The sequence below is a fragment of the Caretta caretta genome, chromosome 14, assembly GCF_965140235.1.
Source record: "Caretta caretta isolate rCarCar2 chromosome 14, rCarCar1.hap1, whole genome shotgun sequence".
Taxonomy (NCBI): Eukaryota; Metazoa; Chordata; order Testudines; family Cheloniidae; genus Caretta; species Caretta caretta.
The window spans coordinates 49,054,491-49,079,662 of NC_134219.1; the positions used below are offsets into that span (position 1 = coordinate 49,054,491).

General features: G+C 54.9%; 1 protein-coding gene across 2 annotated transcripts; it reads right to left on the minus strand.

The window, feature by feature from the left end:
- Positions 1 to 1,716: 1,716 nt before the first annotated feature.
- LOC125621132 (class I histocompatibility antigen, F10 alpha chain) lies at positions 1,717 to 14,169 on the minus strand. 2 transcript variants are annotated; one of them, XM_048817646.2, is made up of 7 exons: positions 13,971 to 14,169; positions 11,353 to 11,613; positions 8,311 to 8,589; positions 6,187 to 6,465; positions 5,615 to 5,731; positions 5,216 to 5,248; positions 1,717 to 3,640 (listed from the first exon to the last, which is right to left on the minus strand). In XM_048817646.2, the coding sequence occupies exons 1-7, from the start codon at positions 14,029 to 14,031 to the stop codon at positions 3,567 to 3,569; spliced, it is 1,104 nt and encodes a 367-aa protein (XP_048673603.1). In that variant the 5' UTR covers positions 14,032 to 14,169; the 3' UTR covers positions 1,717 to 3,566. The 2 variants fall into 2 exon arrangements, with proteins under 2 accessions (XP_048673603.1, XP_048673602.2); XM_048817645.2 differs by lacking the exon at positions 13,971 to 14,169 and adding an exon at positions 12,294 to 13,406.
- Positions 14,170 to 25,172: the final 11,003 nt, after the last annotated feature.

A 25,172-nucleotide genomic window follows, 5' to 3' on the forward strand; every position in this document is an offset into this window, starting at 1 on the left:
GCCCCGCCCCAACCCCAAGGCCCCGCCCCCCGGGCAGCGCCCCGCCCCTGGGACCTCCCCATCTTTGCCTTGCCCAGCCTTCAGGCCGCTCTTGGGTCCCAGCCCCCCCCCCGAGCGGGAGAGAACCCAGGAGTCCGGGCTCCCAGCCCCCCCTGCTCTACCCCACCAGCCCCCCCCCCGAGCGGGAGAGAACCCAGGAGTCCGGGCTCCCAGCCCCCCCTGCTCTACCCCACCAGCCCCCCCACCGAGCGGGAGAGAACCCAGGAGTCCGGGCTCCCAGCCCCCCCAGCGGGAGAGAACCCAGGAGTCCGGGCGCGAAGCGGGGACCCAGCTCCCGGGGTTTCTTTCCCTTGCCAGGCCCGGGGCTGTTGACCCCGTTTCCGGGAGCAGCCCCCGGTGAGGGGCGCGGGGGGGGCTGGGCAGTTCGCCCCGGCCCGCAGCACCCTCCCTGCTGGGAGCGCCGGGGATCGGGGCCTGCCCCGGGCCGCTCTCTCCCGGGCTGGGGAGCCCGGCGAAGGGGAGCCGCCCCCACGCGGGGGGGGGGGGGGGGCTGCCGGCCCCGCCCCCTGGCCCCGCCCCGCTGCCGTTAGAGCCCAACGGCCGGCTGGGCCGCGCGCGCCCGCGACTTGGCGGCTGCCGCAGGCGCCGTTCGAATCCCCACCCTCTCTCCCCATTGGTAGAGAGCGGACACGCCCCTAGGCGCCCGATTGGTAGGAGCGAGGCAAGACCCGCCTCTTCGAGCAGCTAGGCCACCGCCCCCGCTCTTCATTGAAGGAGCCCGCCCCTTTGCCCTAGTTTCCCCTGGGTGGAGGGGGGGTCCCGCCTTCGTCTCTCCCCATTGGCTGGCCGCCTGGGGGGCGGGGCCGTGCGCCGGCCCGCGGCACGTGGCTCGGACGCCCCCTGCCGGCCGCCCGCACGCCGCCCCCAGGAATATGTCCGGCCAGAATTGGCAACCCCGGGTCTGACACAGGGAGGCCGGGGACACCAGGCTGCCCTGTCTGGAGGACTCTGCAGCCCTAAAACACGGTGCCCGGCGTTCTGCAGCGCTTCTACTTCGCTGTTAAAGTCTATTCTAGGATGTTAAAATTGACACAGTGTAATGGATGATCCTGTGGAACTCCCTGCCACATGATTTAAAAGGCAAGAGCTAAGAAGGATACCGAACAAGTCGGAACATTTCTATCGAGTGCTGCAATGTCTGAGCACCTCACAGTCCTTTTATCCTCATGCCCCCTTGGCAACAGGGAAAGGCTATTATCCTGATGGGGAAACTGAGGCCTAGAGAGACCAGAGTCACCCAGGAAATGTGTGGCAGAGCCAGGTCTCCCAGGCTAGCACCCTAACCACTGGAATGCCACAGGCATACTCAGAACAACCAGCTGTACGCTGGGATTCAAAGATATCAGAGAGATAAATCCCTAGCTCCAGGGCACAAGCCAGTGAGTAACTGAGGGGGTGGAGGTGTGGGGAGCACAGACTGATTCAGCGGGGACTGATTCACAGACTGATCCACCCTGGGCCCCCCAACACTCTGGATCCACGCTGCTGAGGGAAATAAACGATCAATGCACAGGTCAACTTTCCCTCAACAGCCAGCAGCTGCCAGGGCTGGTGCCCGTCACTAGAGGACACTGGGGAAGTTCTAGGGACCAGCCCGCGGTGGGGCAAAGAGTCTCCCCCTGATGTCTGGGGAACAAACAGCCGAGCTGCCCACGGTTCCATGGTCTGTATTTTATTAGCTCAATCACCGAGCAAAAGCATCAAACAAAATATGTAAAAATGAAAGAACATGAAATCATCCAGTTACTTACTGTGCTCAGGCAGGGTCATTAAACCACCCCACATACCTTAACCCCTGCTCAGGGCTACGTAGCACTGGAAAGGTGGCGGATCTGGGTCCCTAACGGTACCACAGGCACAGCGCATCCCCAGGGCGAAGCCGTACGTTTGGGTTCCAGCCCAAGGGCGGCTAGAGGGAGGGTCCCATCGCTCCCCGGGGACGTGAACATTGGCAGCAGAGCTGTCGGTTCCATTAAGGCCGCCTGCCCGAAGTATGGCAGATTCGGCAAGAGCCCATCTCTTCCCCACGTCACACAGAGTCACCGTGCAATACACTGAACGCTCAGACGACGAACGTAGTGAAAAGAACAGGACTTCGTCGGGTTAAATGCGCAGGTGCTAATCCCCTGAAGTACCCGTGTGTGTGAGGCTGTTTGACCCAGGGCTGGTGCAGGGATCCGGTCAGCTATTCTATAGGCACTGTGCTCATATAGATTCTGTGGGTCTCTCACACACACAGGCCAGAACGCTAAGCCAGAGGCGTCCAATGAAAACTAGAAAACACCCCGAGAGGGGGACGCTTTTGCTGGGTGTTTCAGCGCGACTCTCGGGGTCCCATTCAGCCGGCTGGGGTGCGATTAGCCGGTGGCCCTGTCAGCTCACGTGTGTTAAGGTCGATGGCTCTGCAGGCCAGCTAGCGCTTGTACACGTCAGATCTCGACGCCCCACGCTGCTGGATCTTACCCCTCGGTGGCCAGTGGGGGGTGAATGAGGCACAGAGCACTTGTCAGGCGTGGCGACATGATACGGCCAGAGGCCAGCAGCCAGTGTAGGCCGGCCGGCCTGACGAGTGATGGCCAAACCTCAGGCTCCCGTGGCCAATCAGAACGGGGCACTCTCTTTCGGAGGTCACTGGCATCACCCAATGGGGTCTGATTAGGACCCCTTTACGCAAATAAAGGACCTCCTCATTCCGTAATTTTGGGCTCAGAAAGCCCTCGGATCCAAAAATCGATCCAGTCCGCAGGTCTGTAGGGATCTGAGACAATGGAGGTCCTGGGTCAGCCCCAGACAATATTTGACACAGTCTGTAGAAGTCCGGGCCTTATTGAAAATTATTTTAAAAAATGCAAAGCCAGCAAGAAGTTGGACCTGAACAGGAAAAACCCCATTTCTGCATTCCCGGAGCCAGGGCCAGAGAGGGACAGGTCCTCGGCCTTCCGCTGTTCCTGTTCCACACGTGCTGAGATTCTGAGACTCAGTGGCTCAGCTTTGTGCAGAATTTGGGGGGTTTGGTGGTGGTGGTGGGGTTTCAGGGCAAAGCTCAGACCTGAACTTGACCAGAGCACAGAGTCTTTTCCTCTGAAAATCACAATTTTGGGATTTGCTTTTTCCAAGTAGGCCCATTTGCCTCTCAGATGGGGGTGGGGTAACCCATAATTCCCCTCTGTGGAGCTCCCCTGCCCCCGTCTTTGCCGGCTCATCAGACTCTATGCCAATTTCTGCTGCTGGACAAGGGGAACTGCCCCGTCCCTGACACCGGCGGTGCAGCCCCCGCAGAAACGAGACACTGGAGTGAGTCGGTCCTTTTCGAGGGAATCTGACACAATGTCCCGGATGCAGAAGGAGAGAACACAAACCCTGCAATACGAGAGCCTAAGGCCCAACACCCAGAGGAGGAAACGGTTATAACGACCAAATGGAAATCTCCCCCTAGAGCAGAAGGGAGTCAGAGGACAGAGATCGCCAGCCAGCAGAGTCAACAGCTGGGCAGGGTCATTCTGCATCTAGCTCTGGAGTCCCACGCTAAGGGGGTCTGTTCCCAATGACGAGCTGGAGGCAGAATCTTCCCCGCTCTTTGCTGCGGAGAGAGAAGAAAATCGTTCAGAGGCGGCGTTAGTTGTGGGGATCCCAGCTAGGGAAGGGGAAGGGGAATTCAGCTCTGGGCTCCCCCCACACTGCGCCCCCCATGCACCTCAGACTAAGTCCTCTCTGTGAAGCGACCTGCCCCAGGCTGGGATAGGACACGGGTTCGAACCCCAAACGCAGCACGTGACCCTGGTCGTACCCGCCCCTGACAGACACCGCTGGGCTCTGGCTTTTCCCCACACACCGGCAGTTCCCGGACAGCTGGCCTGGCCTGTAATGGGTCGTTGGAGTGACGTGTGTGGCTCAATGTAAGGGGACTAGTGGCCCCTCACTGACACTGAGTGGGGGTTTTGGTTGGCCCTCTCCCAGTGCCAGAAGGAAGGGGAAGGATCGATGGGAAACCCGGACCCTGAGACCGACCGTCCCCAGGGGCAATGGGGAGAGACCAGCGCTACAGGTCAGCCTGACTGACAGGGCAGGCAGGCTAATGAGGGAGTCAGGAGGCCAGGTGTCCCATTCTCCATGTGAGCTGGAGCTGCCTGGCCAGAGTGGGCAGAGCTAAGGGGAGAGCAGGGGCCCGAGCTGGGCTGGGAAGCAGAGTCGCGCCGAGCAGAGCCAGAGGGGCCGGAGGAGCAGCCCAGGGAGCTGGAGGCAGAGCAGCAGCCGTGCTGAGGCAGGAGCTGGGGCTGGGGCTGGAGCAGTCTGGAGCCAGGTGCAGTGAGCAGCTGGGGAGGCCGAGGGGGATCCTGGGCAGTGGGCCCAGCGCAGGGAGACGCCCCCAGCCAAGAGGCTCTGCAGGCCAGACTTGGGGGGAATCATAACCCCGATGGGGGCCCCGATGCTGGGAAGAAGGGTCCTGCCACCCAGAGCCTGAGGGCGTGTGGCCACCGCCAGAGCAAGTGTCCAACCCGCTGCATCCCTGCAGCACAGCCAGGGCCTGGGCAGGGCTGGGCCGTGTGAGGGACAGACTGAACTGCCCTGACATCCCAGAGACGCATCCCCCAGGCCACAGAGCAGGGTGATGTGTTTCCTTTCACCTTTCCCATTTTTTCCTTATTTTTTCTAATTAGTTGCTGTTTAATAAATTGTATTTGCTTTGAGCTGTATGTAATGATCTGTGGGTCAGGGAAGCGGCCAGTGCGGAGAGAGCACCCCAGAGTGGGGACACCCTAGCCCCTGTCCTCAGTGACCACAACAAGGTTGGGGGGTCGAGGCCCCCAGGAATCCTGGGCCCAGCCTTGTTGGGGTTACGAGGACTCTGCCACACAGGAGAGTGGAAGGGGAGCCCTTGAGGTCAGCCAGGCCTCTGGGTAAAGGGAGCTGGAGCGAGGACTCGGATCCTTTCGCTAGCCCATTGCACCAGGATAGTGTGTAAGCCAGGAAAGTTCCCCACAATAGTGGGACCATTCCCCTGCTTACATCACGCAGCCCAGAACTGCTCCCCTGGGGCAGGGGAAATCGGGGCCCACGTCCAGTCACTGCTGGGCTCCCTTCTCCCCTCATGGGGACCACCTACACACCCATAATGCACTGGGGCATGTGGGCCCCGTACCCAGGATTTACTCACTGGCTGCCGGAGCGTAACTGGGTTTGCTAGGACCTGAAACACAAGCAGAGAATGAGGGTCAGTGCAGGGGAGCAGGGTAACCCCTCCCGCCATCCCCCAGACACAGGGCTCCCCGCCACCCCAACTGCACCTCACCCAGGTCAGTCCGATCCCAGTGGCCCCCACAGCAGGGCACATGGCACCCAGCCAACGAGAGAGCCCACTCTGCCCCCAGCAGGGCCAGATTATGGTGATCCAGGGCTCACGGCACCTCCACATGGGGGCCATTGGCCCTGCCCCATGGCCCTGCCCCACCTCTGCTTGGGGGGCAGTGGCAGGAGCCATTCCCCCTTGGGCTGGCTGGGCCGCCCCGATCCCCAGACCTCCCCACATCACGGCTCCACGGGGACCGGCTCTTACCTGCTGATTTTCTCCTCCACAGGATGACGCTGGCCCCTACGGCTCCAGCCAGAACCACCACGGCTAGGATGATGGCAGCCAGGACCCCGGGGGTCAGGGGGCCCTTCTTCCCAGGGGCTGTGGGATGAAGAAGGACCCAGGTCACCGAAGGGAGCAGCCGCTGGGGCATCCTCCTGGGGCAGCCACAGGCCTTTGCCTTGAACATCTCCCCGAGGGCATCTGCAGAGACCTGGCCCCAGGGGAGGGGAAAGGCTGAGCCAAGTGGGGGAGGGCAATGGGTCATGGAGGACAGGCACTCTGCTGGGCACTGCCAGACATGCAGCAAATGGAGAAACTGAGCCCTTCCCTAGTAATATCATCAGCCTGTGGAACTCACCACCACAGGATATCACCACAGCCAGGAACTTAATGAGATAATCTGAAGCATCAGCCCTTTTTGTGGGTCACACGAATACCCAGATCTAGACGTTCACTCTGACAATGGGCAGGGATATTGACCTTCCTGTGGCAGGGCTGTCCTCCATCTCTGTAATTCCCATGGGGCTGTGCCCTGCCATTCACGCCCCCCTTACCCCAGATGAGTGGGGGCTCCGGCAGGCTGCTATGCTCCACCCGGCAGGCGTAGCGGTGCCCGTCCTCCTGCTCCGGGGAGATCTCCAGGGACGACTGCGTGGAGTAGGTGCCGTCGGCATTGGGCAGGATCCCGCTGGAGTCCTTCTCCGCCAGGATGTCTTCCCCGTCCCGCACCCAGGAGACGTGGATGGGACGCGGGTGAAAGCCCCTGGCACAGCAGGAGAGGGTGACAGAGCCATCGGGGGCGTCTCTGCGGAAAACCGAGACCTCGGGGGGCACTGCGGGGAGACACAGCACGTGAGCCACATGCCCGGGGCCGGGACCAATAACAGACAGAAGACAAAGGTGCACAATGCACAAAAAAATGGTGGGTTCTCAGCACCCACTGGCAGCCCCCCTATCAGCTCCTCCCCCTCCCTCCCAGTGCCTCCTGCCTGCCTTGGATCAGCTGGGGGGAGAGGGGGAGGAGCGAGGGTGCGCCGTGTCCGGGGGAGGGGGTGGAATGGGGCAGGAAGAGGGGGGTGGGGGCAGGAAAGGCAAGGTGGGGGTGGGATCTTGGGAGAATGGGGGGTCGAGCACCCCTCCAGGAAAGGACAAAATTGGCACCTCTACCGCAGCATGTCAACCTCCCCTATGTATGTGAGACCTGGTGTGCCCCCGTTTACACTGATCTGTAAATGGAGCTAGTTAATCTGGTGTAAAGCCCCTCTGCAGACTCACTCAAACTGCTCTAATCCTTGCTCAAATTGGTGCAGCTGAACTGGGTGGTTGCCAGAACAGGCCTGGGCCCGGGTCTCCTTCGCTGCCCGCGATGCCGCACTGTAACACGGCTACGCCCAGGCAGGCTGTCACTGGGCCGCCCCAACATGTGTGTGTGATTTAGGGGCTAAGGGCCAGATTTCCAAACGTCCCTCAGTGCCTAACCTCGGTGATTTCGTGGGGAGTCAGGCGCCTCTGTTCGGAAATCCCAGCTGGCCCCTGTCTGCATTGTCAGGCGCTTAAATCCCTTTGTCACGTGGTCCCTGCCCCCGTCCATGTCTCTGCCCTCAGCTGCGGAGGTGCCAGCTCTGGGCACAAGAACCTCAAAACAAGTTTTTCTTTGTAGAGAGACATGTATCCCCCCTCCCTGCCTCCTTCACGCTCACAAAGGGCTGGGCCTTTTCTGGCTCAAACATGCCAAAAAAATCAACTCACAGCCCAGAGCTGGGATGTTTCAGCCCGAAAAGGGAAGTCTGAGGCAGCTGGAAGCCAACGGGAAAGGCCCTGCAGAACGGAGACGCCCAGGCATCCAGAACCGGCTAATAATCTGTCTGCACTAATAACAGCTAGTTAGCTCTTGTCTAGTGCTTGTCATTGGTCAATCTCAAAGTGCTTTAAAAAGGAGATCCGTGTCGTTAACCCCATTGTACACGTGGGGAAACTGAGGCACAGAGCTGGGGCATGACTGACCCAAGGCAGGAGTGCCAGAACTTCAGTAGATGTGGGGGGGGGTTACGAAGCCCCGCTCCCCTCCATGGCCTTGCCCCAGCCCCTCCCCTTCCCCAAAGCCCATGCCTCCTGACCAGGCCAGAAGTTGGAGTTGGGCAGGGAGCCCGGGTTGCTGTGGGGAGCCACGGTACCTCCACCTGCCCTGGACGGGGGCTGGGGTCCCCAAGAGCAGCCCTTGGCCCATGTCCACGCCCTGGGCGGTCCTACCACATTCTGGTTTCAGCTTCCAGCCTGGCTAGGAGGCAGGGCCTTGGCGGGAAGAGGAGGAGCAGGGGACGGGGCCACAGAGCTGGACGGGGCCTCGTGGTGAGGAGGGCTAAGGCCAACCTCAGCTCCGCCAGTGTGAACAGGCTGGTGCTGCCAGCAGGGGCTGCGCTTTGTACCTGCCCAAGGCTTGCAGTTTGCCTGCTGCCCCACAAACTATGCCCACGTTAAAAAGTGGGCAGGAATGGCCCCAGCCCAAGGTCGCCCAGCAGGCCAGTGGCAGAGCTGGGATTAGAACCCGGTTGTCCTGTGTCCCAGCCCAGTGCACAATCCACTAGGCCACACTGCCCCTTCTGATCATGTCCAAGTCGCAGTGGTGTCACTGTGCCCTGTACCCCACTCCCCACAATAAGTCCCCGCTGCTCACTCACCCTGCTGCTCCAGCACCGCCCTCCCCTGCAGCACCAGGCTCCGCAGGGTCCCCAGGCACTCGGACTGAAGATACTGCTGGACAAACTTGGTCCAAGCCTTGCCCGTCGTCTCCCAGTGCTGCTTCGGGGCGAAGGCCGGCTGCACGGCCGCGACCCACGTCCCTGTCTGGTTGTCAAAGCTGATGAAGTCCCTCCCGTTGTAGGCGAACTGGAACCTCGGGTCCACGGGAGCCTGGTCGCTCAGGGCACAGCCCACGTGAACCTGCTCAGTGTGAATCCCTGCGGGGAGGGAGAGAGCTCAGACCCTGCACTGAGCTCGGGGCAATGTGTCTGTAGGCGGGTAGGGTCAGAGGGGGGCTCGGCCAGATGGTGACACCAGCACTTTACTCTCTCTGACCATGCGGCTGGCCTCATGCTGAGCTAGCAAACAATCCCAGAGGACGCTGAGAAGCAGGAAGGGTCAGAGCAGATCCACGGGAAGGACTGAGGTGTTGGGATCCTGCCGGACAGTTACTGAGCTCCTGGAGTCTCTCCTCCAGTGAACAAGCCATACTGGGTGAGATCAAGGTCTGACAGTGGCCAATACCAGGGATTCAGGGGGAGTGAACAGAACAGGGCAATTCTGGAGTGATCCACCCCTGTCTTCCCCTCCTGGCTTCTCACAGATGGAGATTTAGGGTTGCCCCAGGCATGGGGTTGCATCCCAGACCATTTTGGTTAATAGCCATTGATGGACCTGTCATCCAGGAACTTATCCTGTTCTTTGTTGAACCCAGTTATACTTTTGGCCTTCACAACGTCCCCGGGCAATGAGTTCCACAGGGTGACTGTGTGTTGTGTGAAAAAGTACTTCCACATGTTTGTATTAGACCTGCTGCCTATTGATTTCATCAGGCAGCCCCTGGTTTATTATTGCAGGAAAGAGTAAAGACCCTTCTCTATTCACTTTCCCCACACCAGTTATCATTTTATAGACGCTATCATATCCCCCTTAGCCGTCTCTTTTCTAAGCTCAACACCCCTCATCTTTTTGGTCTCTCCTCATACGGAAGCCGTTCCATACCTGTGATCATTTTTGTTACCCTTTTCTCTGAGCCTTTTCCAGTTCCACGCTGCCCTTTTGGAGATGGGGTGTGTGACGCTGCACCCCATAATGCTTTATAGAAATATGCTTATGAGTGTAAATATGACATAACTGGAATCTGTTTTACGCTACATATGCCATGTAACACACCTTTGCACAGGTTATGTTCTACTGAAGTCTTCATCCTATTGGTATGCATGGACCATGTTTATATCTGAAGTTATGAGCGTTGGCTCTGTGCTTCTATTTAAAGTCAGGTTTCAGAGTAACAGCCGTGTTAGTCTGTATTTGCAAAAAGAAAAGGAGTACTTGTGGCACCTTAGAGACTAACCAATTTATTTGAGCATAAGCTTTAATGATGAAAGCATCCGATGAAGTGAGCTGTAGCTCATGAAAGCTTATGCTCAAATAAATTGGTTAGTCTCTAAGGTGCCACAAGTACTCCTTTTCTATTTAAAGTGTTTGCTGTAGGAAGCACCTAAGGCAAATCTGGTCAACATAGTGTGAGGGGATTATTCAGGTAAATGGAAGTACTTGGTGAACAATGGACCTTGAGAGACACCAACCCACATCTGAGCTTTCCTGGGAACATTCGAACTAGCATGTAGACGATGGCGTCAGGCTGTAGAGAACTGAGTCATACATGGACATGTGACTTGCCCACGTGACTCCAAAACTCCATCTTGTAGCTGAGATTCTACACAGGGGGATAGAGGGGTTTCCACCCACAAGAGAGAGGCTATATAAGCCCCTGGGAAACCCCTCCATTTGGTCTTTAGCTGGCTCAAGAGATTGCCTCTGCACCCCAAAGGATGCCTGAAAGAAACTGGAACAAAGGACAGTAACTACAGGGGTGTAAGTGATCCCTGGACCCAGACTAGAAGGAGGCTAGTCTGTCAAAGAAGCTTATTGGAACATTTCTGAGGGTGAGGTTTACTTGCATTTAGTTTCCTACTGTAATAGGCTTAGACTTGCATGTTTTATTTTATTTTGTTTGGTAATTTACTTTGTTCTGTCTGTTATTACTTGTAACCACTTAAATTCTACTTTTTGTATTTAATAAAATCACTTTTTACTTATTAATTAACCCAGAGTATGTATTAATACCTGGGGGGCAAACAGCTGTGCATATCTCTCTATCACTGTTATAGAGGGCAAACAATTAATGAGTTTATCCTGTATAACCTTTATACGGGGTAGAATGGAGTCATTTGGGATTTGGACCCCATTGGGAGTTGGGTAGCCGAATGCTGGAGACAGGAGCACTTCTTAAGCTGTTTTCAGTTAAGCCTGCAGCTTGTGGGGGACGTGGTTCAGACTTGGATCTGTGTTTGCAGCAGGCAAGCATGTCTGGCTCAAACAAGGCAAGGTACTGAAGTCCCAGCCTGGCAGGGAAAACGGGCTTAGAGGTAGTCTAGGCACATCAGGTGGCAGTTCCAAAGGGGTTTCTGTGATCAACCCGTCACAGGGTGACCAGGTCTGCACGCAGTATTCAAGGTGTGGGCATACCATGGATTTATATAGAGGCATTATGATGTTTTCTCTCCTATTTTCTATCCCTTTCCTAATGGTTCCTGACATTCTGTTAGCCTTGGGACAGGCTGTATCCACAAAATTATAATTTTTCATGAGAAAATTTCAATTTGGCCAGAAAACATTGATTTTCTGTTGGGGAAATTGATCCTGGGGCTGCCTGGCTCCCTGCCTGGGATTCTCCAGAGATGGAATTTCTGAAAAATTTCCTTCCCATAAAAACCTCCCATTTCTGACTTTCCTTCCGATCGGGAATGAAACCACTTCTGGGAATAACAAATTTTCTGTGGAAAGAAAACTCCATTTTCCAGCCAGCTCTGGTTTGGGCAGCACGTAGCACAGCGAGGCCCTGATCCCCAGTGGGAGTGATTCTTAGCGGGCAGCTCTCACGTGTCCATTAATAACAACAACTCTCAGACACTCACCGCCCGTCTGGTTGTACAGCTGCATCCACCTCCTGGTCTCAACTTTAGAGCCCTCCTCGTGCCTCCAGAACTGCTGGGTCTTTTCCTGGAAATACTCAGCGCCCAGGGCCTGTGCCACCCACTCCTGGGAGGGTCTGACCTCTCGCGTGTCGCTTCTGTAGTACGCGATCTGAACGTCATCCACGTTGGTGATCATGGTGAAGTGATGAGTCCCATCTTCGCTGATGACGGCTGTGACTAGCACGGCCAGGCTGTGGTGCCCTAAAGCAACAGGAGTGAGGTCGAGTTAACAAGCAGCTTCGTCCCTTGCTCACGGGACACCAGGTCACCCAGTGGGGACCAGCAGAGACCGCCCACCCCCAGCCATGTCCCTCTGCCCTCAGCCCCATCCTGGGCGAGGGACAAGCTGGGGTGTGTGAGTAACTCACACTGCACGGAGCCGAGGGGGAATCAGGAAGGACGATCTCTCAGCCCGCGCCTCTGAAAGCCGGCGGCTTGTTTACGGGGGTCAGATATTGGTAGGGGGTTAACTGCCCCCTTAAGAACTGCCCCCATGTGCAAATGCCCTGAGGATGGGAGGGGCATTTGTGGCCCGTGTGCCTGTCTGTGGTGTGCGTGTGCGTGTGATGTCTGCACGGGTGTACCTGTGGGGGGGGGGGGGGCACGTGTGTGTGCAAGGCCCTTCGTTGTCAGTTTTTACTGAATAATTCCCGGGTTTGACAGAAGCCGTTATTTGGTGTTAACTCATTTTTCACCCCAATTTTGGCTCACTCAGGCCCACGGAAATACTGATTGTGGTAAGAAAAGCCAACCCCTGACAGCAGGTTGATGTGTTTGTGTGAATAATGAAATAGTCTAAGTGTCAATGCAAGGCTGCCTGTTAACGTAAGGCAATGGAGAGGAAGTTACACACACACACAACACACACATGGTGTACATACCATTAAATGCAGTTCCTGAAATAAACCACAACATTAAACTGCTTTCACTTTCACTACTCAGACTTTTCCCTCTTTGTTGCGTTTTTTCTGCCCTCCCGTCCCCCAGTATTAACCCGGAGATTGCCCCAGAAATCTGGGCAGTTAATAGCCGGTGCTGGTTTTCACCCACTTTTTACAAGTTTTGTAATTAGCACTGATAAATTCCCAGGAACATTTAAACAAATTAAAACCTGAAAACAAAGGACCTGGGGCGTGTGGGGTGCATGTGGGTATGCAGAGGTGATGCGTTGGGGGGTGGGGGGGGACACAGGGTCAGGTGCCCCCAGATTTCTGCCAGGGTTTATGTGCCCGGCCCTGAACCCCACTGCATACCACCAGAACCTCTAAATTGTGTCCCCCCACTATCAACAGTTACGTGCCATGGCTGGTGGGGTTCACACTCCCCTTCCCAGGAACTAAACAGGCCAGTCCTGCAGGGATGTGGGGTTCTCAGGGGGCCAATCAAGCAGTTCCCCCACCTTTTTTGTGCCAGAGGCAGGGGACAACAAGCCCCCCCACCCTGCAGGGAAAGCAGCCCCCAGAGTTTCCCTGAGGGTGTCTGCCATGCAGCGTGGCCTGGGGCGGGGAGATGGCTGGTGCAGACATGCTGCAGGAGATGGCAGGACTCTCCTTTGCTCCTGGAAACCTCAGTTACTTTCTTTTGTTTCCACCTCAGCTGAGCCTGGTGCAGCCAGCCGGGTTACTGCACAGCGGTACCAGGGGTAGCCCGAACTCACCCACTTCTCACTGGTGACAGGGAGTTTCGCTGAGGTGAGGTGACCCATTCACCACTACCCCACTGCCCGCGAGGGTCGCTGGGCCGGTCCCCCTCTGCTCCCACAGGGCGGGCTGGCTCCTCTCCCTGCGCTCAGTCACCCTGGTTTGACATCGCCCCTGGGGGCTGGGGGGTGGCTCTTGGGCTGGCGTGTTGGGGACTCCTGGCAGAGCCCCCCAAGAAGGATGGGGGGACGCGGCTCAGGCCCACGGAGGAGACAGAGCCGAGGGGCTGGACAGTTGTAGGTTTCAAGGCCAGACGGGACCATTCATTATCTGAACTAGCTCCCAGCGCCTAGGAACCTCCATCCTGGCCCAGGACCCGGCTGTCCAGGTCTGTACAAAGGCAGAACAGCCCAAGGAGCCCACCCCCAATGGCCGCCCAATGGGGTGCCCCCCCGCCATCCCCAAGCCCAGCTGGAAACTAGCTATTTTAGTGTCCCGGGGCCAGCAAGCGTCTTTGTGCCCCTACCCGGCTATTTCGTCATATTTCCACCCCGTTTTTCCGCTCCTGCACCTTTCGCCCTGGGCGGCTGCCCCCCTCGCCCCGTGGCGCCCGCCCCCCATTACTGGTAGTCGGCATTAATCCGTCTATCGGCGCGGCTGCTGGCGGGGCCCGGCCTTCAGAGCTGGGCGGCCGGAGAGCGGCGGCTGCTGGCCGGGGCGGCGCGGGAGGACCCGTTATCGAATCCCCTCCCGCACCAGTTCCCGCCCCGTTTTCACCCTGCGCCCGCTCTCACGGCAGCGGGATCCCACCCCGAGGGTCACGCCCCCCAGTTTGCGCCCCCCCGTGTCAGAGGGGGATGCCCGGCCTGTTACGGTGACACCCCCAGCCGGGGCTCACCCTGGCCCCCCGGTACTCACCGCCCGCCGCGGCTGGAGCCAGGAGCGCCCCGCAGAGCGCCAGGAGCAGCCCCCAGGCCATGGGTCCTGGCCGGGGGGGCGGGGAATGGGCGCCTGTATAAGACAAAGCCCCGAATTTCTGGACGTGGGGACAGGAGAACCGGGCAGCCTGGCAGATGGACCTTCTGTGTCACTATCACTTTCCAAAGTGTCGCAGCTGCCTGTGGCCATCCAATCAGGACGCAGGCAGGGGTTGTTCATCATCGGTATCCAGGCAGAACTAGCGGTGTGAGGTTACAGAACACAAACAGCCCATGACTGCAGGCCCATGGTGCTCCCCTGCCTGGCCCGCCCCATGCCCTGGGGGTGCGAAGGGCTGGGGCCGCGCTGCGGGTGGGGCGGGGCGGGGACCGCAGGGCCTGGTGGAGCCTGGGGAGCTGGGCAGGGAGGGGCTGGACCCGCTCTGGGGCAGGGCACCGGGCGTGGGTACCATGGGGCACAGGCACAAAGGGGGTAAAGGGGCCGGGAGCGACTCCCGGCTGGGAAGGAGACGAAGGTTTCGGATCCTCCGAGGGGCGAGGCTGGAGCAGCCCCCATAGCAGCTGGGGAGGCACAAACAATCCCTTCATTTTTACATAGAGCTGGACGACTATATCCGGGGGACTGCCTGATGGGGTTGCTTGTGATGGTGGGTCCAGGCTCAGCAGGCCTGGGGCCCACTTCCCATTTATGAAACCAGAACCTAACACTCATGCTTCAGGGCTTCAGCCATCCACTGGCAGCGGTCAGGAAGGGATTTCCCCCCACCTCCCCAACAAAATAATGTGTTGTGGGGTTGTTTGTGTTTTATCTCCTCCCTCTGCAGCATCAGGGCCGGACCCGGCTAGAGATGGGACCTGGGCGGGGAGGGCCAGGCGCTGAGGGGCACCCAGCATTATCTCACCCACGGGTATGGCTGGCTGGTCCTTGGGCCCATGCACAGGGTGTAGCCAGTGGTGAGCTGGAGCCGGTTCGCACCGGTTCACGCAAACCGGTTGTTAAATTTTGAAGCCAGTTTAGAACCGGTTGTTAAACAGGTGGGCAAACTCTGTCCTGTCCGTCCTGCCCGAGCTCTCAGCTGGGGAGGCTCCCCTGAGAATTTTTACTCACCCGGCGGCATCCTGGGCCTTCGGCGGCACTTCAGCGGCGGGTCCTTCAGTGCCGCCAAAGACCCAGAGGGACTGAAGGAACCAGTTCTTCAGCTTCTGGCAGCTCAATCACTGGGTGTAGCTGATCGCTGTGGGTAGGCTCAGGGGGAATTCCCCCCGCCCTCGGTCAGACTGGCAGTGACTTGGGGGTTCTCACCTTCCCCTGCAGCCTGGGAGCGGGTCACTGGCCAGGATTATCTGGGTGTCTCTCACTTAACTCTCTCCTCAGGGGGACTGAGTCATCTATCTGCTGCCCCGACCGGGAAAACCGAGAAGTCTGCTGCTTGCCAGGAGCTAGGATTCACGATGTGACGGAGAGACTGCCGAGACTCATCAAGCCCTCGGATCGCTACGCCTTCCTGCTTCTTCACGTGGGCACCAATGATACTGCCAAGAATGACCTTGAGCGGATCACTGCGGACTACGTGGCTCTGGAAGAAGGATAAAGGAGTTTGAGGCGCAAGTGATCTTCTTGTCCATCCTCCCTGTGGAAGGAAAAGGCCTGGGTAGAGACCGTCGAATCGTGGAAATCAACGAATGGCTACGCAGGTGGTGTCGGAGAGAAGGCTTTGGATTCTTTGACCATGGGATGGTGTTCCAAGAGGGAGGAGTGCTGGGCAGAGACGGGCTCCACCTAACGAAGAGAGGGAAGAGCATCTTCGCAAGCAGGCTGGCTAACCTAGTGAGGAGGGCTTTAAACTAGGTTCACCGGGGGAAGGAGACCAAAGCCCTGAGGTAAGTGGGGACGTGGGATACCGGGAGGAAGCATGAGCAGGAGCGTGAGAGAGGGGAGGGCTCCTGCCTCATACTGAGAAAGAGGGGCGATCAGCGGGTTATCTCAAGTGCCTATACACAAATGCACGAAGCCTGGGAAACAAGCAGGGAGAACTGGAAGCCCTGGCATAGTCAAGGAATTATGATGTGATTGGAATAACAGAGACTTGGTGGGATAACTCACATGACTGGAGTACTGTCATGGATGGATATAAACTGTTCAGGAAGGACAGGCAGGGCAGAAAAGGTGGGGGAGTTGCACTGCATGTAAGAGAGCCATAGGAGTGCTCAGAGCTCTGGTATGAAACTGCAGAAAAACCTGAGTGTCTCTGATTAAGTTTAGAAGCGTGAGCAACAAGGGTGATGTGGTGGTGGTAGTCTGCTATAGACCACCGGACCACGAGGATGAGGTGGACGAGGCTTTCTTCCGGCAACTCACGGAAGTTACTAGATCGCAGGCCCTGGTTCTTATGGGAGACTTCAATCACCCTGATATCTGCTGGGAGAGCAATACAGCGGTGCACAGACAATCCAGGAAGTTTTTGGAAAGCGTAGGGGACAATTTCCTGGTGCAAGTGCTGGAGGAACCAACTAGGGGCAGAGCTCTTCATGACCTGCTGCTCACAAACCGGGAAGAATTAGTAGGGGAAGCAAAAGTGGATGGGAACCTGGGTGACAATGAGATGGTCGAGTTCAGGATCCTGACACAAGGAAGAAAGGAGAGCAGCAGAATACGGACCCTGGACTTCAGAAAAGCAGACTTTGACTCCCTCAGGGAACTGATGGGCAAGATCCCCTGGGAGAATAACACGAGGGGGAAAGGAGTCCAGGAGAGCTGGCTGTATTTTAAAGAATCCTTATTGAGGTTACAGGGACAAACCATCCCGATGTGTAGAAAGAATAGTAAATATGGCAGGCGACCGGCTTGGCTTAACAGTGAAATCCTTGCTGATCTTAAATACAAAAAAGAAGCTTACAAGAAGTGGAAGATTGGACAAATGACCAGGGATGAGTATAAAAATATTGCTCAGGCATGCCGGAGTGAAATCAGGAAGGCCAAATCACACCTGGAGTTGCAGCTAGCAAGAGATGTCAAGAGTAACAAGAAGGGTTTCTTCAGGTATGTTGGCAACGAGAAGAAAGTCAAGGAAAGTGTGGGCCCCTTACTGAATGAGGGAGGCAACCTAGTGACAGAGGATGTGGAAAAAGCTAATGTACTCAATGCTTTTTTTGCCTCTGTCTTCATGAACAAGGTCAGCTCCTAGACTACTGCACTGGGTAGCACAGCATGGGGAGGAGGGTACCAGCCCTCTGTGGAGAAAGAGGTGGTTCGGGACTATTTAGAAAAGCTGGACGAGCGCAAGTCCATGGGCCCGGATGCGTTGCATCCGAGAGTGCTAAAGGAGTTGGCGGATGTGACTGCAGAACCATTGGCCATTATCTTTGAAAACTCGTGGCGATCGGGGGAAGTCCCGGACGACTGGAAAAAGGCTAATGTAGTGCCAATCTTTAAAAAAGGGAAGGAGGAGGATCCAGGGAACTACAGGCCAGTCAGCCTCACCTCAGTCCCTAGAAAAATCATGGAGCAGGTCCTCAAGGAATCAATTCTGAAGCACTTAGAGGAGAGGAAAGTGATCAGGAACAGTCAGCATGGATTCACCAAGGGAAGGTCATGCCTGACTAATCTAATTGCCTTCTATGACGAGATAACTGGCTCTGTGGATGAGGGGAAAGCAGTGGACATGTTGTTCCTTGACTTTAGCAAAGCTTTTGACATTGTCTCCCACAGTATTCTTGCCAGCAAGTTAAAGAAGTCTGGGCTGGATGAACGGACGATAAGGTGGATAGAAAGTTGGCTAGAGTGTCGGGCTCAGCGGGGAGTGATCAATGGCTCCATGTCTAGTTGGCAGTCAGTATCAAGTGGAGTGCCCCAAGGGTTGGTCCTGGGGCCAGTTTTGTTCAATATCTTCATAAATGATCTGGAGGAGGGTGTGGATTGCACCCTCAGCAAGTCTGCAGATGACACTAAACTGGGAGGAGAGGTAGATACGCTGGAGGGTAGGGATAGGATACAGAGGGACCTAGACAAATTAGAGGATTGGGCCAAAAGAAATCTGATGAGGTTCAACAAGGACAAGTGCAGAGTCCTGCACTTAGGATGGAAGAATCCAATGCACCGCTACAGACTAGGGACCGAATGGCTCGGCAGCAGTTCTGCAGAAAAGGACCTAGGGGTGACAGTGGACGAGAAGCTGGATAGGAGTCAACAGTGTGCCCTTGTTGCCAAGAAGGCCAATGGCATTTTGGGCTGTATAAGTAGGGGCATTGCCAGCAGATCGAGGGACATGATTGTTCCCCTCTATTCGACATTGGTGAGGCCTCATCTGGAGTACTGTGTCCAGTTTTGGGCCCCACACTACAAGAAGGATGTGGAAAAATTGGAGAGAGTCCAGCGGAGGGCAACAAAAATGATGAGGGGACTGGAACACATGACTTATGAGGAGAGGCTGAGGGAACTGGGGATGTTTAGTCTTCAGAAGAGAAGAATGAGGGGGGATTTGATAGCTGCTTTCAACTCCCTGAAAGGGGGTTCCAAAGAGGATGGATCTAGACTGTTCTCAGTGGTAGCAGATGACAGAACAAGGAGTAACGGTCTCAAGTTGCAGTGGGGGAGGTTTAGATTGGATATTAGGAAAAACGTTTTCACTAGGAGGGTGGTGAAGCACTGGAATGCGTTACCTAGGGAGGTGGTGGAATCTCCTTCCTTAGAAGTTTTTAAGGTCAGGCTTGACAAAGCCCTGGCTGGGATGATTTAGTTGGGGATTGGTCCTGCTTTGAGCAGGGGGTTGGAGTAGATGACCTTCTGGGGTCCCTTCCAACCCTGATCTTCTATGATTCTATGAAAACCTTAAGTTACAAAAAGACACACAGACAGGAATCTGTGTTAAATTGGTTAGTCTCTAAGGTGCCACAAGTACTCCTTTTCTTTTTACAGACAGGAATATTCATTCTATTCAGCACAACTTAATTTCTCAGCCATTTAGAGAAATCATAATCTAACACATATCTAGCTAGATAACTTAATAAGTTCTAAGACTCCATTTCTGTTCTGTTCCCGGCCAAAGCAACACACAGACAGACCCAGACCCTTTGTTTTTCCCCCCCTCCAGCTTTGAAAGTATCTTGTCTCCTCATTGGTCATTGTGGTCAGGTGCCAGCGAGGTTACCTTTAGCTTCTTAACCCTTTACAGGTGAAAGGGTTTTTCCTCTGGCCAGGAGGGATTTTAAAGGTGGATAGCCTTCCCTTTATATTTATGACACTCCCCAACCCCCCCCCCCCACACACACACACACAAATGCAGAGTGCCCTGCACAACCCTGCAGCTGAGACAAGCAAGTGTGGTGTGGTGGGACAGGGCTGGCTGGGGCCAGAGCAGCTCCTTAACCCTGGAATGCCCAGTGTGGGGTTTGTACACCCCATTGCATCCCCCTTAGTTGTCTTTTGTCTAAGGTGAACAATCCCAGTCTTTTTAATCTCTCCTCATTGTTAGAAGGCTTTTCCTTCACCCTCCCACTTCCCTGGTTCTTGTCACGCAGACAGCAAGCAGCAAAAGACCAGAAGTCCAAAGTGCAGACAATGCGATGTTTATTGGGGTTAGTTCCAAACAAGCATATCCAGAGCTCTACAAACCAGTAGAATGTGCTTCCCAGTGCTCTGTTCCCAGCTCTGACACCACAGAGCCTTGCCTGTGTCCCTGTTCCCCATTCCCTAATCCCAATTCCCCATTCTCATTTCCCCTATTCCCAGCTCCTCCTTTTCAGTAGGCCCAAATACACCTGCAATGCAGGCCCACAGTCCCACCCCTTACAACTTAGGGTCATGTTCCATTTTGGGTCTGGGGTCTTCATCCCACCCCTTTTGTGCCCCATGGGAGGCGTAAGGAGTGAGGTTGTGCTCTGTCAGGGATGGGCATTTCTTTGGTCTTTTAGTGTTTTATACCTCCCCCCAAACCCCTTTGCCCCTCCCGACTGGTTGCTTGATTTTGCCTTGAGATAGGGGTTGAGGCAATATTAAAGTGTGCTCTGAGTAACACTTTAATTTCTCTTATCTGTTTCCATTGTACTAACGAATCCAGCTGACTAGGCCGAAGCAACATCACAGAGTCTTTGTCCTTTGTTTACACGTATTAATATAAGAGTATCAAAAAGTCAAACCCAAAATTCTATCCCAGGCTAACAAACAGACCTATATACAGTACTAACACTCATAATGTCTCCTCCATACCCCTAGTCATTTCTGTTGTCCTTCTCTGTACTTTTTCAAGTTCTAACATATCTTTTTTGAGATGGGGCGACCACATCTGCAGACAGTATTCCAGATAGAACAGGGGGACTTGTGGCACCTTAGAGACTAACCAATTTATTAGAGCATAAGCTTTTGTGAGCTACAGCTCACTACATCCAGCCCACAAAAGCTTATGCTCTAATAAATTGGTTAGTCTCTAAGGTGCCACAAGTCCTCCTGTTCTTTTTGCGAATACAGACTAACACGGCTGCTGCTCTGAAACCTGTCAGTATTTCAGATGTGGGCGTGCCCATAGGCGCCGACTCCATGGGTGCTCTGGGGCTGGAGCACCCACAGGGAAAAATTGGTGGGTGCGGAGCACCCACTGGCAGCTCCCCACCCTGCCCCAGCTCACCTCCACCTCCGCTCCGCCTCCGCCTCCTCCCCTGAGCGGGCCCCTGCGTCCTGCTTCTCCCCCCTCCCTCCCAGCGCTTGTGCCATGAAACAGCTGATTTGCGTGGCAAGCCTGGGAGGGAGGGGGGAGGAGGAGAAATGCGGCACGCTTGGGGAAGAGGCGGGGCCAAGGCGGGGATTTGGGGAGGGGTCCAGTGGGGCAGGGCGGGGGCAGAGTTGGGGCGGAGCCGGGGGTGTGTGCATACCATGGATTTATAGAGTGGCATTATAATATTTTCTGTCTGATTACCTATCCCTTTCCTAACAGCTCCTAACATTCTGTTAACTTTTTTTGATTGCTGCTACACATCGAGTGGATGTTTTCAGAGAACAGTGACTCAGGGATCTCCTTCCTGAGTGGTAACAGCTAATTTAGACCCCATCATTTTGTATACATGGTTGGAATTATGTTTTCCAACGTGCGTTGCTTTGCATTTATCAACGCTGAATTTCATCTGCCAGTTTGTTGCCCAGTCACCTAGTTTTGAGAGATCTCTTGGTAATTCTTCGCAGTCTGCTTTGGACTTAACTATCTTGAGTAGTTTTGTATCATCTGCAAATTTTGCCACCTCCCTGTTCACCCCTTTTTCCAGATCATTTATGACTATGTTGACTAGGACTGGCCCCAGTACAGACCCCTGGGGGGGACCCTGCTATTCATCTCTCTCCATTCTGAAAACGGACCGTTTATTCCTACTCTGGGCTGGGGCCAGGGTGCTCCGCTTCCTGCTGTTGCCAGCAAGTGCAAGGTGGGGGCGGGCCGGGGGCGGAGCAGAGGGGAAGGCTAAGAGGTGGGGCGGAGGGAGTTGTCCCAGGCCCCACACCCCGCGCTAGGGACGGCCCTGCTCCTTGCAGTGGGCGCCAGGGGATAGGGCTGGTCGCCGGAGCTGGTGCTGCTGCATATGCAGCACGCAGCTGCCTAGGGCAGTGGTTTCCGAAGTGGGAAGACGATTGATTGGGGGGCGCGGCAGGAGGAGCACTGCCGCGGGGGGGAACGAAGGGGGGGGAGGCCCTGAGTCCTCCGGCCCGTGGAGGAGCAGGGGCAGCGGCGCAGCCAGCGGCCAGACAGAAGCGGCGCTTTGAAGGTGTTGGAGACCCCAGGGCATGGCCACTAGTTAAGTCGAGGGGATAAAAGGCCATAAGGGTCGAGGAAGTCTCCCTGCTGAAGGCCTAAGGGCTTCTTCTCAACCCCCCTTAATAGAACTCAGGCCTGGCTGGTTTGAGTAAGCTCTTTTGCTCTTAAAACAATGTTGCAGCTGTAGATAATGCCTCATAGTGTAAGGTTTGCTGACGCCAAGTTAAAGATAACAGGAGGGACAGCTACAAGGCCGGACAGAATGTGCTGGTTGTTTAAGTTGCTAAAAATGCTTGTTAAAAGTTACAAAAAATAAACATTATTATAACCCATATAAAAAAAGCAAAGTATTTGTGCAAAGCTTTAATTAGCTAATGTATAGTGCAGTAGCATTAAAAAATATAAAAGTATATATAATAACCTGCTCTAATGTGCAAAATTTAAAATTTCTCTCCCTGTACCTTTCTTTAAAATTCCAAATAAACTTTTCTGCTTCTCCACCCCGTTGTGTTTATTGAGTGACGCACACTGGGTAACAAACCCCTGCTGTTGTTTGCCTCTGGGCACTGGGTGCTGGCAACAAAGGGGAAAGGGCCGCTTCTCTCCGGCCGCTGGCTGCCCCTGCTCCTCCCGAGTCCTCCGGCCCATGCTCGCAGGGCTGCATTCCGAACGGGGCTTTAGAGCTGCAGGCCAGGGCCCCGGGGCCCCCTTAGCCCAGGCCCCTGCACCAAACAGAAGCTGCCCCAGGTAAGTGCTCTGCACCTCCTGCCTGCCCCAGCCTGAGTCTCCTCCCGCACCCCCATCCTGAGCACCATCCCGCACCCTAACTTCCTCCCAGACCCCGCACCCTACCCTGAGCACCCGCTGTATCACAAAGTGTTAAACCAAGATTTTCAAAAATAATTAAGCATATTCAATCACATTGCTCTCACTAAAAATATTATTATTAATAATAATTTTTTTAGTGAGAGCAAAAAGTTTTTTGTACCATTAATAAATAAAATATTGTTTATTTCATCTTTATCTCATCGTTTTTTAATTTCTTTTTTTGTGTATGTTTTATAATTTACATAATATATTAGTACAGTAGCACATGTATATAATTTATACATAAATAAATATACATATATTGGGAGTGCGTGCTCAAAAATTTTTTACCGATAGGGGTGCGTGATCAAAAAAGTTTGGAGATCACTGGCCTAGGGCACCATTGGTGCCCCAAATTTCATGGTGCCCTATGCAGCTGCATATTCTGTGTATGCCTAGGGACAGCCCTGCCTTTGTTTAACCAGTTATTGATCCATGAGAAGACCCTCTTATCCCATGACTTCTTACTTTGCTTAAGAGCCTTTGGGGAGGGACCTTGTCAAAGGCCTTCTGAAAGTCCAAATACACTATATCCACTGGATCCCCCCTGTCCACACATTCACTGACCCCCACAAAGAATTCTACTAGATTGGTGAGCCATGATTTCCCTTTACAAAACCCTGCTGACTCGTCCCCCAAATACTGAGTTCATCATCGATGTGTCTGATCATTCTGGTCTTTACGACACTTTCAACCAATTTGTCTGGTACTGAAGTTCGGCTTCCCGGCCTGTCATCGCCAGGATCACCTCTGGAGCCTTTTTAAAAATCCGTACTACATTTGCTACCCGTCAGTTATCTGCTCCAGAGGCTGAGAGAAATGACAGGTCACAAGCCATATTTAGTAGTTCTGCAATTTCATAGCTGAGTTCCTGCAGAACTCCTGGGTGAGTCCCACTGATACCAGAGAAACTCCATCTTGTGTCCCTAACGTCCATCTTAAATAACCCAGAGTCCCTCCCCCATTAAATGGCGGGTACAGGGCACCCAGCGCTCCAGACCAAATTGGCGGGAAAAGGGGGTAAAGGGACGTAACGCTGTGAGGTAAATCCAATGTGCCAATCCTTTAGAATCTAAAATCTAAAGGTTTATTCATAAAAGGAAAAGATAGAGATGAGAGCTAGAATTGGAGAAATGGAATCAATGACACACAGTCATGGCCAAGCGTTCAGGCTTGTAGCAGGGATGGAATAAACGGCAGGTTCAAATCCAGTCTCTGGAGAACATCCCCAGCTGGGATGGGTCTTTCAGTCCTTTGTGTAGAGCTTCCGTTTGTAGCCAAGTCCCTCCAGAGGTCAGAAGCAGGACTGAAGACCAGCTGGAGGAGCTGCAGCAGCGTTTTATAGTCTCTTGCCGTGTGGTCTCTGCTTTCTGTGTCCCAAGGACAAGCTGCCCATCCCATGGCCTGGAAACACCTCAGAGTTCTCTCCATAGGCAGGTCCCTGCCTGCCTGGCTGAGTCCCCAGGCGTGTCTGCCGTCTCTCAGTGGGTCACTTGTATCGCTGATGGTCCTGAATGGACTAGGCAGAGCTGACACCAACTTGGCTGGGGTGTCCCCCAGAAGCAGAGCACAAGTTTGGAATACAGACAGTAGAGAGCCCATACTTATATCTTTAAATACAAAAATGATACATGCACACAGATAGACAGCATCATCCTAACCCGCAAACCATAACCTCATCTTAGACACCTTATTTGACCCCCTTTATACAAGATTTGGTGCCACTACAGGATCTTGGTTGCAACAATGTTCTATAAGGTCCCAGTTCAAGTCAATAACGTTACAAGCTCCCTCCTGCTTAGATAGAAAAGCTTCCTTTGCTTGCTTTCTTTTTCTGAATGCTGCCCCTGAGGGGCGTTTTCTTCTTTCACTCATGGCTGCTGTTCTGGGCCAGCTAAAGTGGCTCTCAACACTCAATTGAAGGGGACAAATAAGCAGGCTGGTAGCAGGGCCTGAGCGAGGGAAGATATCAGCGTCTTAAGGCCTAACTGGCTCCTACTACTTCAGCTGACTGCCTGTTCTCCTCAAGTGGGTTCAGGGAAGCAGCAGGACACAGGAAGCTCTCTGAGAAGCTGGGGTTAATCAGTCCAGGCTCCTAGGGGTGCTCGAGGGGTACATAAGAGGTTCCTCCTCCTCCTCTCTCTCCCTGCAGCTCCGGCTGCTTTCTGTCATTCCCTCTCCCCTTTTCTCCTGCCTGCCTGTTCTGTCTCTTGTGCCCCCCTCCTCCAGCCCAGCACTCCCCCATCTCTGTGCATCCAGAGCAGGGAGAAGCCAGATGCACCAGCAGCAGACACCATCTTCTACACGCTGGGTCCTAGGGGTGCGTCAGGTGCAGCTCCCTGCAGGGTGTGACCTGCCTGCTTTGTGCACAGCGAATCCTGGCACCTGACCGGCCAGCTTCCCCGTGCGCCCTGTCAGGGCTTCCCTCGCCCTCCCTTGGTTCTTGTCATGCAGGCAGCAAGTGGAAGGCAGCGTTCGGCGTGCAGGCAATGTGATGTTCATTGGGGCTAACAGGCAAGCAGAACCACAGCTCTGTACACCGGCGGAGGTTTTTCCTTCCTTTCCCCCCACCTCTTCCTTCT

Bases quoted from the DNA above. Each gene is read 5' to 3' on its own strand.
- LOC125621132 (XM_048817646.2), bottom strand. From the start codon at position 14,031: ATGGCCTGGGGGCTGCTCCTGGCGCTCTGCGGGGCGCTCCTGGCTCCA. The intron at 11,614-13,970 runs GTGAGTACCGGG...CTGTTGCTTTAG, and splicing joins GGCTCCAGCCGCGGCGGGCG to GGCACCACAGCCTGGCCGTG. The intron at 3,641-5,215 runs GTGAGTAAATCC...CTCTCTCCGCAG, and splicing joins CAGTTACGCTCCGGCAGCCA to CAAAGAGCGGGGAAGATTCT.